This window comes from Macaca fascicularis, chromosome 17 (genome assembly GCF_037993035.2).
Source record: "Macaca fascicularis isolate 582-1 chromosome 17, T2T-MFA8v1.1".
NCBI lineage: Eukaryota > Metazoa > Chordata > Mammalia > Primates > Cercopithecidae > Macaca > Macaca fascicularis.
This window is the reverse complement of record NC_088391.1, coordinates 12,768,751-12,786,034: the sequence shown is the minus strand read 5'-3', so window position 1 is coordinate 12,786,034 and position 17,284 is coordinate 12,768,751. Positions and strand designations below refer to the sequence as shown.

Below are 17,284 nucleotides of genomic sequence, written 5' to 3'. Positions count from 1 at the left end.
ATGTAGAGCATGTTTACTATTGCTTTCTGAAGGGGTCTGCAAAACAGCAGAAATAGTACAGCTGGGTGAAGGCTGCTGCAGAATCAGCTGAGGGTGTGTGTGTGTGTGTGTGTGTGTGTGTGTGTGTGTGTGTGTGTGTGTGTGTGTGTGTGTGTGTGAAGAAAAGGCTCTGGGTCTGCGTATCATCTACCCTGTGCTTACGTGAAAGAAGGCCCTGAGTGTCCCTGTATATATCACCAACAAATACGTGCAGCTTTCATTTGATAACTGGAATTGCTTCCTCTTGTTTACCTGTCAGTTGTCAGCAGAGCTCCAGTGAGACAACACAGATAAGTAATACAGAACACAGCACCTCCTCTTACCCACACAAGATAAAGAGCAGACATTTTTTGAGTGTTTTGTTTTGTTTTAAGTGAGATGAGGCTTTTCAAACCTACCTTACATAATATTTGGTCATGGATTTGAAGTAGAAGCCAACAACAAGGTTCTGTAAAAAGGAATTAGAATTTAAAAAGAAATTCACATTGAAGTTTCATCAGCTTTGCTAGTATGGACTAAAAGGTTAATTCAGGTTAATTCATCAACTCTAGATGCCAATAGAAAGGCATGTTAAAAATTAATTTCTTCCTGACGGACTTTATAAAATATATGTGTGACCTGTTACAAGGAAATCAAATTCTCAAAAATGCTGAAGTTGTAATATTTGGTTAAATTCTCCCATGAGATTTGTGTTACAGAGTATCTGCAGGTGTCTCTGGCTCTAAAGGAGTGGCCTCTAGAAATGGTCATGAAACTGGTGTCCTACCCATTCCCCTGTCTCCACGGGCCTAAGCCTGTTCTGTCCCCCACCCAGGATGAGGCCTGGCTGTCCAAGGTCGCCCCATAGAGTGCTTATCCCACTTTTTATTGCCTTCTCCACCAGCTGTATTAAGATCTGATGAAAAGCTGAACAAGGAAAAGAGAAACCATGTTGGGATTCAAACCACAGAGGGAATGTTATACACAGAATTGGTTATGCGGTGGGTAATGGAATTGCTGAGAAGCCAACCAGGGATGATAAGGAAACACTAAGAGTAGCAAACAGTAGAAAGCTACTACTTCCCCTGGGCTATAGGATGACAGAGGACAGAGGATGTGTTACTGGGCTCCCAGGAGTCAGGGTCGCCTGGGAGAGGCTCCAGTGAGACTGGATACATGAAAAAGATTCAGCGCCACATCTCAGACCAGTTAAATTGGAATCCCTGCCATCAGTGGTTTTTAAAATTCCCCAAGTGATTCCAAAGTGCAGTCAAGATTGAGAGCCGCTGCTTCGAGTGCCTAGGCAGAATCTGCATTGCCAGATCGACTCCGTCCCAGACTGAGCAGACATGGGGAGAAGAGCTGTGGCCATGCTGTCACTCAAGGTCCAGAAGCAGGGACTAAATGCACCAATAGATCAGAAAGCCAACCGTTCTCAGGTATCTTTGAAGAAAGAACCAAGAACCAGATTTGATTTATAGAACTTTTCTTCATAAGTTCTATACTGATGAAGAAATAAGTATACTTCTTAGTAATTGCTCTATAAAAAAACTATTTTAAAGAGCCATAATTTTGCTTAATGTATATTGGAAAAAAGTGATTAAATGTAACACTGTATGCCATTTACAGTAAACCAGTATTATCTAGCACAATCAATGAAAAAGTCATTTTGAATATATATAAATTGACTGGAGTAGAATATCCTGCTTAATAACTCTATTAACTTGCACATATTAAGTGTGTGCTAATTATTTGTCGAATGAACTAATCATCAAAGGAAGATTCATGTACAATGTGATATTACTGTGATTTTTATTGTGTTTTAATTCCTTGAAAATTGATAATCTATGATAATACATATAATGAATCCTTTAACGAGAAACAAACATCTTCATATGGTCTTTTTAAAAAAATGACTGAGAAGGCCTTTTAAGATTTTGTACAGCCCTGGGGTAATCACCATGAACACCAATTATCATCATGAATATTGTTAAAGAGAAGTGTGATTGGCAAAATGCCAGATAATAGAGATCAATGGAGCCCCAGGTAACTGGAAAAACAGTTAACTCCTTTTAAAGAACCACCTGTAATAAACTCCTATGCCCTTTTCACTAGGCATTTATTCATACAAGAAATGTTTATTAGGCAGTTAATATGTGTCCTGGGGAGTAACAAGGCAAATAAAGTCGTTGCCTCAGAGCACTTTATAATCAAATGGAAGGGATTAAACAATCACACAAGTCCCATAGGAGGTGGTAGGTGCTAATTCTAATGTTGAGTGAGGTTTGGGGATGACCAGGCCAGGGGACATGAGAGGAGAGGTCTGAGAACAAATACCAGTTGGGAGGAGGATGCAAAGATACTCACGGAAGAAGCAAGTGACCTAATCAAAATGGTGCTTGCTGTAAGGCTCTTGATTCGGTTACTCTTCTAACATGTTAAAAATAAGAAAAAAGCAGATAATTTTGTCATTTTTTTCAAACCAGAAAACCAGTTAGGGATTATTGGAAAAGTCTATGCAAAAAGTGCAAAGAGGACAATTGCAGCAAGTACCCAGCTGAACGGTGGATGCTGCAAATACCACAGTGAAAAGAATCCATAGCATTTCACGCCTGAATGTCTCCAAGGGTTTACTGGGGTAAATTAGGGAAACAGAAATGAAGAGCCAATTAGAAGGGAAAGATAATGAATATTGCCTTTCAGATCTATCTGGCTGAAGGCTGAATAGACATCCAACAAGAGACATCCACCAGGAATGCACTGAACAATTCACAGTTTACAAAGTAGTTTTACTATGATACTGTGTAACCTGTATGCAAAAACAAAACACTTGTGTCACTCATATTCCAAAATATTTTGAACAGAAATATGAATTTCTTGGTTAACACAATATCCTTAAAGGCCTTCAAAAACAGCAGCGCAAGTCACCTGTATGTACATCAAACATGTACAATTTCCACTTCACTTTCACAAAAAAATCACAACAGCGATGATGATGTCATCCAGGCTTTTAGGTCTATGCTGAAGAAAACTAGACGCAGTGGCCACCCTGTGATGTGAGCGATGGGCCTGGCTGGGCACAGTGTAGATGTGTGCTTTGCTGTCAAGGGCTGGAGAGACAACAGACAATAGAGAGTCTATTTTGCATTTCTACTGCAATTGGGTTGGTAAGAGTCCCACAGTTTGCTTCATAAGCATGATAACATTTCACTGATTCTTCTTTTTTCTCTATCTCTTTAGAGGTCGCAGAAGTGGATTCAGTGTGAGAGAGAGCCAGATGATAATAATTTACATCTGGACAATGCTTTTACATTGACAAACTACTTTCTCCTACGACATTAACACCCTGAAGCTTTCGAATAGCCCTGGAAGGTGGGTGCATGACAAATGGACGCACCAAACACAGAAAAGAAATGGCAATTAAACCTAGGTCTCAGAATGTCTCCAGGTGAGAAAGAGCAGGTCTATCACAGGCTCAGACAGTTTGTTCCAGAACTATTATTTTTTTTCAGACTTCAACCTGCCCAACCCCGCAATCTCCCTTCAAGACGCTTCGTTCTGTCTTCATTCAACATATATTTTAAAATACATTTTTAATGATAAAAGTTCCAATAAATTTAAAACATTTGTCTCCTAATTCACATCTTATCTATGTTATCAGTAAACATGTACATAATATTATGCGCATTATCATACAGATCTGCTATTTTTTATTTTTGCTATCTCATATTGAATGCACATCACCAGAAGATGCTTGAGCATATAGGATGTTTCCAGCATAAGGCTCTTGATTTAGTTACTCTTCCAACATGTTAAAATAAGAAAAAAAAGCAGATAATTTTGTCCTTTTTTCGTGTTTTTTATATTAAAGTTATTTCCAATTTTAAAAAGTGTGGTCATTTGGACTTTGAAGTCTGTTTTAAAATTTTTTAATTGTAGTCATCTGCACCTAAAATGTCTATTTCACAGAAAACCGAACAACTGCACGTTCTCACTTCTAAGTGGGAGCTGAATGATGAGAACACATGGACACATTAGGGGAGCAACACACACTGGGGCCTGTCAGGGGTGGGGCAAGGAGGGAGAGCATTAGGAAGAATAGCTAATGGAGGCTGGGCTTAATACCTAGGTGATGGGTTGATCTGTGCAGCAAATCAACATGGCATACATTTACATATGTAACAAACGTGCACATCCTGCATGTGTACCCCGGAACTTAAAATACTAAATAAAAGTTAAAGAAAAAATAGGTCTGTTTCAAACAATGGTTATGCATTTCAAGTGAGAATTTGTTTGTTAGGATATCGTGTCTTAATGTTTTAATTGTGTCAGCCTTAAATCAGTACCTCTTTGTCATCCATGGCGCTTGCTGCATTCTGACACTTTCTATGATACCATCTCAATAACAACAGACTAACAGTTCTTTTCTCTCTGTGTCTCTTGTTACCCCTATTAGAACAAATTATATCCCTCAACCAACCACAGAAGGCCCTTAGCCCCTTGCTCCTCAAACTGGTCCACAGAACAGAAGCATCATGGGCACTCTTGGGAGGTTGTTAGAAATGCAAACCCTTGGGCCCATCCTAGACCTCCAGAATCAGAATTGGCATTTGACCAAGATCCCCAGGTGACTCATATGTATGTTAAAGTCAGCGACGCACTGATTAGATCACTGGTTCTCAATTTCAGCTTCCCACTGCAATCACCTGGGAGCTAGCCCCACCGCCCCCCAGAAAAACTGGTTTCATTAGTCTGAGGAATTTTTTAAATCCCAGGTGATTCTGATGTGTAACCAAGGTAGAAAAGCACTGGTCCTGATTAACTCCCTCTTTTTATAGACAAGAAAACAATGAGGCCCAGTGGGTTAGGTGACTTGCTCTGGGTTATAAAGCAAATTTGCAAGTAGAACTAGAAAATGGAGGATCTCTATCTGGTTTAAGGCTTCCTCCACAATATAAGAGCCTGCTCCTCCCAAAACCTGGGCCCGGGGCCTCTGTTGTTGTTCTTGGAAGCTGGCATATCCCCGCCTTGCCCTTCTATTCCACTTTCTCAACCCAGGCATGTTCTGACTTTCTGGACACACTTTAATTCCTTGCCTACAGTTCTCCTCTGTCCTTTGCTTTCCTCCCCTCCTCCACTGGGCCCACTCCCACAAGCCCCGAAACCATCCCCAGCCTTTTCAGCGTCTTTGTACACTACCTTCCTCGTATCCTGGAGGAACGCTCCCCGAGCTTCCCCTCCAGCGGCTGGCTTCTCCTTCAACAGTCCTCTTGACGCAAGCTGGAAATGCTTCACTCCTACGCCCTGCAATTCCGACCTTCCTGTTTCTAGTTCAACTGCCTGTGCGCTGGTCTTTCTCGCCTTCTTATATTCACTGGATCTGCCCTTGACTACACCCTTCTACATAGCCCCCTGGTTCTCCAAGAACAGGGTGTCAGAATCACTCGGGAGTGATTCCTTGCCAAGCCATGGGTGCTGCCGCCATCTTCTCCCATAGGCACTTTCCAAAGTGTGGGCTGGGAGGGGAAAAGACCTGGTCATCCGCATTTACACAGCACAGCTGGGGCTCTCCCCAGGGCTGCAAGCCCATTACCTAATTTCTGGTTTCCCTCATCTCCTCCCCTCTGTCTGAGTGAACCAATTGCAGCCATGTTGCCAACACTGCAGCTCATTCTGTCAACCTGATGGTCATAGTAACCCCACACTGTGTTTATTTTGGTGATTAGGCCCATAACAGACACAGTTAAAATAAGAACATTTAAAATGGTACCAATTTGGAATAAAAGTTGGTTCAATCTCATCTTTTACTAATAAAATATCTCTATCTGACCCATCCATCTTCCTCTAATTATGTCTCTCTTGCGTCCTCTCTGGCTTACCACTACTGCCCCCTGTTGACTGAAATGTTATATTTTGAAGCCTTGGAACTACTTACCAGAGACTCACAGTACTCATAATTTAAAGGGGAAAAATATGGTTATAAAACCAATATGTCTTAAACGCAATACTGTGACCTTGGAACACTATAGAATTTGCCATCTAATATCTTGGATATAAATTATCCAAAGCTTTGATTCACATGAAAAACCAACTGAAATGCCTTAGGCAAAATTTATGGTCATGGCCATAATTAGACAACAACTGGTATGATATGGAAAGGAAACTGAATTTTACAAACTGATCAATTGAGATTTTAAACAGAAAAAAAGGTCAGTCTATTCCAGCAGTTTATTAAGGGATAATGTTTCTATTGAAGATAATGTATACAAAATAAATTAGGTCACTTAACATTAATTCATTTTACCATAAAATAAATATATTGAAAAATTACACTAAAATCAGAAAGTCTACCAGAGATTTTTGAATCTCATAAAAATTAGTTAATGAGCCTTCAATTATTTACCAACCAAATAACAAATATACACATTTTAATGTTTTGTCTGTGTCATTAGATTATTTCAAAAGAGCAGATGGCACAACATATTGATACAGAAATATCTTCTGCCAAATTATCTTCAGAATTCTATCAATCCAACATTTGTAAAATTTGAATCCAAGAAGATAATTTGGTATTATTAAGTAAATGTGTGACTTCATTTTTCTAAATTTAGTTTTACCAAGGGTATTCTATGAAAATGTATATTCAAAGTCACAAATAAAATAACTAGAAGACTTCAGGATGAATCATTTTGACTGTAATAGTCCCTAGTTTTACATTATTGAGCTTTAACTATCTGATTAACAAGAAATCACATGCACATTAAGAGTAAGTTGTATGAGTCTAGGAAAAGAAATAAATGTCTGGGGTAGATACGCAAAGTATTGAATATTTTCTATGTTCAGCACTGTGCTAAGATAGACATTCCCATTTCAAAGATGAGGAAACTGAGGTTCACCAAGGATTGCGTTACCCAAAACTACCCAACTGTAAGGTCATTTTGAGCCTGGTCTTGTTCTTTTTTTTTTCTCTGCCTTTTTTATCTCCATAATATGTATGTTGAAATTGTTTTCCTCTCTAACCCAGTAGGTTAAAAAAAAAAAAAAAAAAGTCAGAGTTCGTGGGACTTGAGGATTAGTCACCAAGTCTTTTCTGGTGTGCAGAAATCATGCAAAACAAGATTTCACCATATTGTAGGTGTCCTGTTGCCATTATTAGTGGCATTTCCACCCTTTGCTCAAGGTTCCCTGTGGGTTTTCTTGACCTCTTTCTCCTTCATATCAGACAATGGGTGTTTAACCACAAAGATATGAAACAAAAACGTTCCAGGAAATGTCTTGCAACCAACAAAACTCCAACAATATTTAGTGGTTATAAAAATGGAAAAATGCAATGGGTCTGAGGGGAAAAGCTACACATTCTAGGAAACAGTATTTGGAGATGACATAAAGGGTTCCTCTAAAATACTGTTTCTGTTTACAGATAAAGAACTCAGCCTGAGACAGAAAGATTACTGACTAGTTGAAAGACATGTGAATAGGGAAGACAAAAAGTTACAACCTTTCACTTAGTGATTTGTCTGGAGGCGATAACTTAGGACAGCAGTAAGTTTTACTGCCTCTCTACCTAGTAAGACAGGTTATCATTTCTTCCTCTGAATATATAGGATGGAGCTGTGTGTCATCTAACACATCGCCATTGCTGGCTGACAGTTGATCTCTATTAAACCAGTCTCTGGGCACAGGTGATGGCAGTGAGCTAATTCTGCTTATTTTCCGTCATTCATTCCTACATGTATTAAATTAATCAACATTTGTTGAACAATATTATGTAAGAGATACTGTGCCAAACACTGTAAAAAAATATATACCAGACAAGACGTGGTCTCTGCCTTCCCCTCTAGAACCGAGGTCCTCCTGTCCAGGATGGCTAACATCCTCCAAATTAACATGTTCCTTTCCAAGTGCAAATTTCCAGCAGCATTGCTCAATATTAAATATTAAATGGAGATGTTATAGAACAATCTAATTACTTAGTACCAAAATTACTTAGTACAAAAAAACTGTAAAATATCTCAATAATGTTTATATCAATTACATGTTGAAAATATAATATCTTGGATATACTGGAAAGAATAAAATATATTATTAAAATTTATCTCTTCTATGCCTTTTTATTTTTTAATATGACTACTAGAAAATTTAAAATGAAATACATGGTTTGCTTGTATTGTATCTGTTGAACAGCACTGTTATAAATAATTTAAAGGAAAACTTCCAAGGCTCTAAATAGATTCTTCTTGTTATTATTTCAGAGACAGGTCTCATTCTGTTGCCCAAGTTGGAGTGCAATGGCATGAACATAGTTCACTGCAGCCTCGACCTCCTGGGTTCAAGCGATCCTCCCACCTCAACCTCCCGAGTAGCTGGGACTACAGGTGCACATCGCCACACCTGCCTAATTTCTAGAAGTTTTTGTAGGGACGGGTCTCAGTATGTTGCCTAGGCTGGTCTCAAATTTCTAGCCTCCAGTGATCCTCCTGCCTTGGCCTCCTAAAGTGTGGGGATTACAGGCATGAGCCAAGAGGACCCAGCTGGATTCTAATTGCTGACTGTGGAAGTCAAAGATAAAATGATGTGTCCCTAATGAAACTGGAAAACCGTCCTTCCAAACCAGGGCAAAATGAATGGGGCATAAAGGCCCACCTGGAGTCAAAGGAATGCTGCAAATGCAGGGCGAATACAAGTGTGCGGGAAACAGTTCACCTCGGGGAACCACAAGTTGGCCTCTTAGCGCCCCTGTAGAATTGGTCCACAATGGAAGAAGAGGTGTAGGCATTCTGGAGAATGGTTTCTGTATTATATGTACACCAGAATTCATCAGAGGAAAGCGTCAGAGAAGAAGACTAGAGTGGAAAGAACGCGGCGCCCTGAGACGCGGTGGAGGAAGGAGTGCACTTCGCCCCGCGGGGCCAGGAAGTCCCCGCCTCCAGCGCCGCCGCCTAGCGGTCCCGGGGCTGATCCCAGAGGTGCCCTCCCTCCTCTAGTTCACCCCGAGCCACCTGCGAAGTTGTACCCGACTCAGAGTCAGCATGAGACGGGTATTAGAAGGTAGCTGGATGGTTCTCAGAGGTCGCTTCTCTCGCTGCTTTGGCTTCTGTTTTGTCCTTTTCAGCTCTTGTGTATTTCGCTGTTTCATCTCTGAAATTCTCTCTGCTCCACACGTGGCCTAGCCTGGGTCAACCTCCCGCCCCTACCATCTTCCAGCCGCCTGGGTCAGGTCTCTTGCAGTCACATCCATTTCTCCACTGCTCGCATCACATCTTATGTGGCTTAGTCAACTCAAGTTTTTTTCATTAAAAAAATAATTAGCTAGCAACCACTCATATGAGAAGGCAAAAAGTTGCAGGCAGATTTATTATTAATATAATACTTTATCAAACAGCAGAATTACTTCTCTTTACAGTCAAGGAAATTAAAGTAAATGTGCAACACAATTATTTTTAAACAACATTCATCAACATTAATAAGAAACTAACAAACAGGAATGGTTAAATAAGTTGTGATACATTCCTCTGGTGGGATACTCAACAACTATTAAAAATCATGCTTTTGAAGACTAATAATGACAAAAGAAAGTTTCACAATAAAAATTAATAAAGATACTAACTATATACAATATGATCTATGTAAAATAAAATACATAGGAAATGTTAATAGTGGCTATTTCTGGGTTCTGAGATTATAGATAATTTTAGTTTTTCTTTGCATATAGTTTCTGTGTTTTAAAAGTTTTTACAATGAACATATATTACTCTTATAATCAGAAAAATATATACATAAAATAAACTTGATTCTCTAGCATCCAATTTTAATAAGTCCAGTTTAAAATGAATATCACCAAAAGCTTATCGTTCATGAAAAAAATACCACCTCTAAAGATGATATATGATACAGTACAGTATATTATTATACACTATGACCCTGTGTCAGTGAGGTTAGTGATGCCTGTTATGACATTGGTTTATCTTGCCTGATACAATATTGACTTATCTATAAAACAACTCCAGTGTAATACACAGACTTCCCTGTCTGAAAATCAGCAAGACTTATTTAAGGGGCATTAAAGGATGAGACCTAATTAGCCCTTTCCAGATATCACTAGCATGTTTCAGTGTAAAAGTTCAAAGTGAAACTAGTTCAAAGCCACTTTCACAGAAGTAACAGCAAAAACACAAAATAGACCTCAGAGATCACAAAAACAAATCCAGTGTTATTCAGACCAGATTGCTTTTGAACTTATTAAGCATCTGTCAAACTATCAATTCAATGAATTACAGTACAGCTAAAGAATAGAAAGTAGTATCACTCTTCATAGAATAAGTGATTATTTCATCCTTATTCTCTAGGGAAAGGTCATGTCATTCATCCCAAGGTCTACTAAAAAATGGTGTATAATCAAATTAATCATAATGTTGCACATAATAAGCACTTTTTCTTCCTTTCCTCCACCTAAAGTCACTGCGGTATACTGTATTTCACAATTGCCTTATGTGTCCTGAAGAGCCCAATATCACAGGATGCATGTTTATTTTTCTGCAGATACTTATCAAAAGTTTCCTATGTGCAAGGCCTCCAACAAGGTACCAGTGAGATAAATCCCTCAGGGACCCAGGGTTTAGAGAGGGCCTCAAAAATCATATAAAATATACATTTCCATAATTTGCTCTCTAAGTTTGTCATTAACCAGATACATAAATTAATACTAGTATTTGATAGAAGCATTGCTTTCGAAAGGAACATTCCAGCCTAGGGCCCTCTGTCATCTCTCCTGTATCTGCCATCTTCTTTTTCATAGGAAACTAGATTTGACAGAGGGGAAGCCACTAGGCATTATTATGGCAGCTGAGAAATGGTTACTTGGTACGTCACTTTCTATTCGAACTCTTGCAATTATTACTTCCAGAAAAACATTAAATTTAGAAGTGGGTGCCGATGAAAATATTCCTAATCTTGTCATTCGAATTTCTGCACAAATGTTGCATCCCTGTTTTTCATGCTTTTGTTAGTGTGTTACAGAAATTATAGTGCCTGTCAGTTTTTAATCACCCAAAAAGGAGAACAAATTCAGGCACTATTCACATTATTCAATATTTTACGATCACCTATGCCCATTTCAAAACCTCTGTCATAAGCTACAAAAACGTTTTCTAGAAGTCAGATGTATGAAATTTACAGTTTCACAACACTTAGAGGTGCAAATGGTTAACAGCTGATGTGTCTGCATAATTATTTCAAAACGAATGAATAGGAAAATGTTCAGAACTATTTGTAACGTCTTCTGCCTTTCTTCGAGTAGTAAAATATAAGGGAGAGAGAAACAATAAAAGCAAAAAATAGAAAAGCTATGAAAGCCACTAAAGGCTTTCGGGTGTGGAAAAAACTGCACTCAGTACACACGGTGAATTCTTCTGGACAAAATTTTTCCAGAGTTTCTGGGCCCGGGAAACCATTGCTGTCAATAATTTTCCTGTAATGTTTCATGGATGGCTTGGGCTCAAACTGATCTGCAGCAAAGCGATAGAGGCCAAACCTGGGAGCTGTGCGATCATTAAACGAATAAGCAAAGTATCCGCAAAGATTGATACCATCCAGTATGTGGGCTGGAAAAACAAAAAGACAGAAGAGTAGTTATTACTTATGTTGCGCACATCACTTTTTCTTTTTGAGATGAAGTGTTGCTCTGTCACCAGGCTGGAGTGCAGTGGCACCATCTTGGCTCACTGCAGCCTTCACCTCCCGAGTTCAAGTGATTCTTCTGCCTCAGCCTCCTGAGTAGCTGAGATTACAGGTGTGCACCACTACACTTGGCTAATTTTTGTATTTTTAATAGAGACAGGGTTTCACCATGTTGGTCAGGCTGGTCTTGAACTCCTGACTTCAGATGATCTGCCTGCCTCATCCTCCCAAAGTGCTGGGATTACAGGCGTGAGCCACCATGCCCTGCCTTTTTTTTTTTTTTTTTTTTTGAAATAATGTCTTGCTCTGTCTCCCAGGCCAAAGTGCAGTGGTGTGATCATGACTCACTGGAGCTGGACCTCCAAGCTCAAGTAATCCTCCTGCCTCAGTGTCTCGAGTAGCTGGAACTGCAGGCGTATACCACCATACCCAGCTAATTTTTGTGATTTTTAGTAGAGACAAGGTCTCACTATGTTGCCCAGGCTGGTCTCAAACTTCTAGGCTCAAGCAATCCTCCCGCCTTGGCCTCCCAAAATGCTGGGATTACAGGTGTGAGCCACCATGCCCTGTAAGGTTAAATCTTTATGTACTCCTTTATGTACATGAACCAGTTAAGACTGCCGTGGAGCCACCCAAGATGGAAAACGAGAATCTATGCTTGCATAGATCCAGAGTAGGGGCTAGGGATTTCTGGTCTTCCACTTTTAGCTACACTCCTTTATCCTTGGGAAAATGCTAGATATCTCTTGGACTGTTTCAGTGAGGCACGAAATGGATAGCCCTCCATTCCAAGGGTAACAGTGTGTGTTGACGTTGGAGATTTAATCAAGTGTCACGCCCTCTGGTGACATAACCTTCAGGAGATTGCCTCAGCTGGGACTCCTTACCTTTGAGAGCTTCGTTTATGTAATTCTGCATATAATACACCCTCAGCTGGTCATCCTCAGCATGCAGCCCATCGTCGATTCCGTTGGATATTATGTACATGGGGAGGTCTCCGTACTTGAACTTCAGCCAGTTCAGTACTTTGCGCAACCCCCAGGGCACCACTGCCACCTGACTGGGGGAGTTGAGCCACGTGATGTCAGTCATTTCTTGCACTTCTAGGTAATCATTGTATTTTATTGGATCTTCTTTTTCTGAGTCTACAAGGATGGTGGTATAATGGCTTAAAGCCAAAAAGTCAAAGGTACCCTGGATTAGCTTCTTTTCATCTTCAGTGAAATAAGGAAGAAGAAAATTGTTTCTTTGGTTCAGCCAGTCCCTCATCACCCATGGATAATCTCCAGAGCCGAAAATGGGTTCAGCCAGCCAGCCAATGTCAAATTCCAAAACTCTCTCGGCCACTTCTTTGTCCTTTTGGGAGAAAGGGCAGGCAGGTTCTATCCAATCGGCCTGCAAGGCTATGGATATTTTCCCATTCTGAGCATGCCTAAACTTTTCATTATACACATGCCAAGCCAGGGCATGGGCCTTCAGGAGGTTGTGACCGGCACTGTATGTCATGTTCCTTGTATACGGCTCATTCATCGTTATCCAAAGCTTGACGTGATGGCCGAGCTCTTGAAAGCACAGTCGGGCATACTCCGCAAAGGCCAGGGCAGTGTAGGGGTTCTCCCAGGCACCCTGCCTGGCCAGGAGGCGCGGCAGTCCTTGGTTCGGGGCCACAGGCTGCCACAGGGCCACCACTGGGGTGATGTTGACACGGACAAGCTCGCTGACCATGCAGCGATAGTACTGCAGGATGGTGTGGTTTACCTGGGACTGGTTACCCAGAGGGAGAATCAGGGCCCAGTCCAGGGAGAAGCGAAAATGCGTAACGTGCATTTCCTGGAGTAAAGTGATCTGGGGCTGGATGGCGGCAAAATCAACACAGTAGGATTTTCTCTTCTTGGTCACAACCCCATCCACTTTAATAAGCCTTTTACTGTGGTGGACATCCCACAGGTAAACATTCAGGTCGGTGAACTGAGACAGAGTGGTATCTACCTGCAGAGGGCAGAGTCAACATGAGCATCACCTGGACAGTCCTGAGGAAGTAACTCAATGCAATTATTTTGGCAAAACTAGCCAGGAATATCAGCAAAAATAGAAGCCTTTCTAGCTGAAAATGTGACCTGTTTTCATCAATTGTCAGCTCCTGAGGAAGACAATATTCCACTTTCTCATATGCACACTCGCTTTACCCGCAGTTCTAACTCTTAAACTGTTTCTCTAATGTTACCCCCAAAAGTCTGGATTTGGTCACTTCAGATGACAAATGCTAATGAGTCTTGCACACTGCTGGTCGGTATTATGTAAGCAGAGTATTTTTGGGTGTTTTTCTTTTAATATAAGAAATCACTAATGGCATGAGACTTTCAAATAAAAAAAAAAAACTAGATGAAAAAAAGAAAAAGTTTAAAATGTGAGTGAGTTAGCCAGGTGCAGTGGCTCATGCCTATAATCCCAGCACTTTGGGAAGCCGAGGTGGGAGGATCACTTGAGGCCAGGAGTTGGAGACCAGCTGGGGCAACATGTCAAAATCCCATCTTAGACTGGCATGGTGGCACGGGCCTGCAGTCCTAGTTACTCAGGAGGTTGAGGTGGGAGGATAACCTAAGCCTGGGAGGTCAGGACCGCAGTAAGTCATGATCACATCACTCTATACCAGCCTTAGTGATGGAGCAAGACCTTCTCTCAAAAAAAAAAAAAAAAAAAATCAAATTTAAAAAACTGAGTAAGTAAAGTAAGAAAATGAAAAGATACTTATAATTAAATTGTGCTTAAAATTACACTCTAAATTGAGGTTTGCTATAGGGAGAGGAAGTGCTAAATAAACATAACTCTTGCCTTTTGTTGGGTTTAGGGTCAATGACAGAATCTAATAAATTCAATCTGACTGATGGTAGAAAGTCCAAGAGAAAGCCAGGTGCGGTGGCTCATGCCTGTAATCCCAGCACTTTGCAGGGCTGAGGCGGGCAGATCACGAGGTCAGGAGTTTGAGACCAGCCTGACCAACACAGTGAAACCCCATCTCTACAAAAAATACAAAAAGTAGCTGGGCATGGTGGTGCACACCTGTAATCCCAGCTACTCAGGAGGTTGAGGCAGGAGAATCACTTGAACCCAGGAGGCAGAGGTTGCAGTGAGCTGGGATCATGCCACTGCATTCCAGCCTGGGTGACAGAACGAGACTCCATCTCAAAAAAAAAAAAAGAAAGAGAAAGGAAGGAAGGAGGAAGGAGGGAGGGAGGGAGGGAGGGAAGGAAGGAAGGAAGAAAGGAAGAAAGGAAGGAAAGAACAGAAAGTCCGAGGGAGAACGTGGAAGGAAAGAACAATATTGTCATCCACCCATAGTGGAATTTTTAACATAGTTAAAAAATTTTTCTAAATTATTCTTCTGTAACAATGATGCCAATTATAGTTCTCAATCATATGTTATAAAATCCTCCCAAATAAAAATACGTATTTAGGAAAGGTTGGCAAATTATCAAATCAAAATCACAAAATCATTCCTTCACGTGTCCGCTGTGGAGGGAACGCAAACTGAAAAATCCATCTGGAAGAACTGCACCCTAAGCCCGTGTTCCCCTCTGAAATAATCCCGTCAGAACAGGTTCCTTGGTCTGATGCTCTGTATAAAAGCAAGGGTCACAAACCGTAGCAGAGTTTTTGTTGCATTTTACGGGCCTGTTGCAAATGCACTGCTATTTCTCTGGAGAGGTAAATGTGTTTACAAAGAAAAGTCATTAAAAACAGCATGTCAAAGGGAAACTGCCTTTTCTGGAGAACCGTCCCTTGCAGAACACTCACGCATGAACTTCCCCTAATGCTGTGGGAATGCTGTCAGAAGTATTTTTCCACTGTGATGCACCCCACAAATCATGTTTCCTCAGCTTTGAAGGAGAGAATATTTGCACTCTCTTTTGAAGTGTTCAGAGTTTGAAGGAATTTTTTGGATTATTTTTATAGAGCTCTGAGTTGACTAAACTCATAACTTTTTTTTACCGTGATTGTTCCAAAACAACAGCTTTTATTCAGTCCATCTGAAAACAAATATGAAAGTCTACGGTATCATTTCTGGAGGAAAAAAAAATGTTTCTTGAAAATACAGAACAGGCCGGGCGTGGTGGCTCACGCCTATAATCCCAACACTTTGGGAGGCCGAGGCAGGTGGATCACGAGATCAGGAGATCGAGACCATCCTGGCTAACACGGTGAAACCCTGTCTCTACTAAAAATACAAAAAATTAGCCGGGCGTGGTGGCGGTCACCTATAGTCCCAGCTACTCAGGAGGCTGAGGCAGGAGAATGGCGTGACTTCAGGAGGCGGAGCTTGCAGTGAGCTGAGATCGCGCCACTGCACTCCAGCCTGGGCGACAGAGTCTGTCTCAAAAAAAAAGAAAGAAAGAAAAAGAAAATACAGGACATTTGAGGCAAAATTCCACCTAACCTCCATTAATTTGTTAACTTAAGTTTTACTAAAAAATAAAATAGTGAAGTTGGACCTTTCAGAAGGAATGGCTATTAAAACATGTATTTAGTATGTTATGGGAGAAACTTTCTCCTCACAGGGACCAATGTTAAAGAGGCTCTATGTCCTCAGTACATAGTGAGTTCGATATTTATATTAACTATGAGCATCCGTGGTTATGGGAAAACAAACCTCTCAGCCGAGAAAGTAGGTCCAAGTAAAGTGACAATCCACGTGAATGAGCCTAAGGTCAGGGTTGTGTGCTTCTTAGGACATTATTTTTCAAGTCGTTCAGGCGAAATGCATGCCTCAAACACTGAAAGTTCCAAATACTCGCCAGGAGGGAAAAGATGAAGTTCAGTGGTTTAAAAATCACTTCTCAGGATTTTAATATAATGTCTTAAAGCTGTAGAGTACTGTTTGTAAGTGAAAACACACACACCTCAGAACTGGCACACAAAGAACTTATTTTGACTGTGTCAGTTAGGTTGACATAGTCAACCTGAGTCCAGTTAGCTTGAGAAGGGTCCTGTCAATGGAACACAGAGCCTGAGATGAAAACCAGAAGAAGAAAACAGCAGTTGCAGCCTTTCCCCACCAGGGAGCTTCCAGAGAAGCGTCCGTCTGCTGTGGGGTTGAGAGTGACTTAATTTTGTGTTTGTTGAGTTCTGCACAGGAGGAGACTCTGCCAGCAGCAGGGGTGCGGTCCCCAAGTTGATGAGGAAAAAAGGACAGTGTGATCTGAGAGAGAGACCACTGGGGCCAATTAGTGGCTGACCTTAGGTCAGATTCTAAAACAATAGCTTCTAGAGTGCAGTAGGAAAAGGAATTATCTCCCATCTCCCTTGCTATTCACTGCTACACTTACTGCTTCTGACCAGCGTTTCTCTCATCCCTCAAGCAAACAGGATGTACCCTTAAGACTTTCTCACTACTTACCAATTCCCAAAGCCAGCACACAGCCCCCGGATGAGGAAAAAAGCAGGAGAAGTAGGGCTCCCTCCGACACCCCCACTCTTGTTCTGCATTCGTTCCCACGGTCTGCACAGCAATGCTGGCTGGGAGATTGTGCCGCCTACAAAGGACTGAATCTGCCAGACTCAGGCTGCTATCAGAGATCCATGCTCAGCAGAG

At 41.0% G+C, this 17,284-nt stretch overlaps 1 protein-coding gene across 2 annotated transcripts in view; it reads right to left on the bottom strand.

Annotated features, from left to right (window-relative positions):
- Positions 1-9,343: 9,343 nt before the first annotated feature.
- The window catches only part of KL (klotho), a 50,529-nt gene continuing 42,588 nt past the window's right edge, over positions 9,344-17,284 (bottom strand). For both annotated transcript variants that reach the window (XR_012426809.1, XM_005585962.5), the window contains exons 4-5: positions 12,582-13,683; positions 9,344-11,618 (exon numbers count right to left, since the gene is read on the bottom strand). Coding sequence is in view for 1 of the 2 variants with exons in the window: in XM_005585962.5 (XP_005586019.3) it covers positions 11,281-11,618; positions 12,582-13,683 (1,440 nt within the window). In the remaining variant the exon portion in view is untranslated. The remainder of the gene's footprint in view (positions 11,619-12,581; positions 13,684-17,284) is intronic.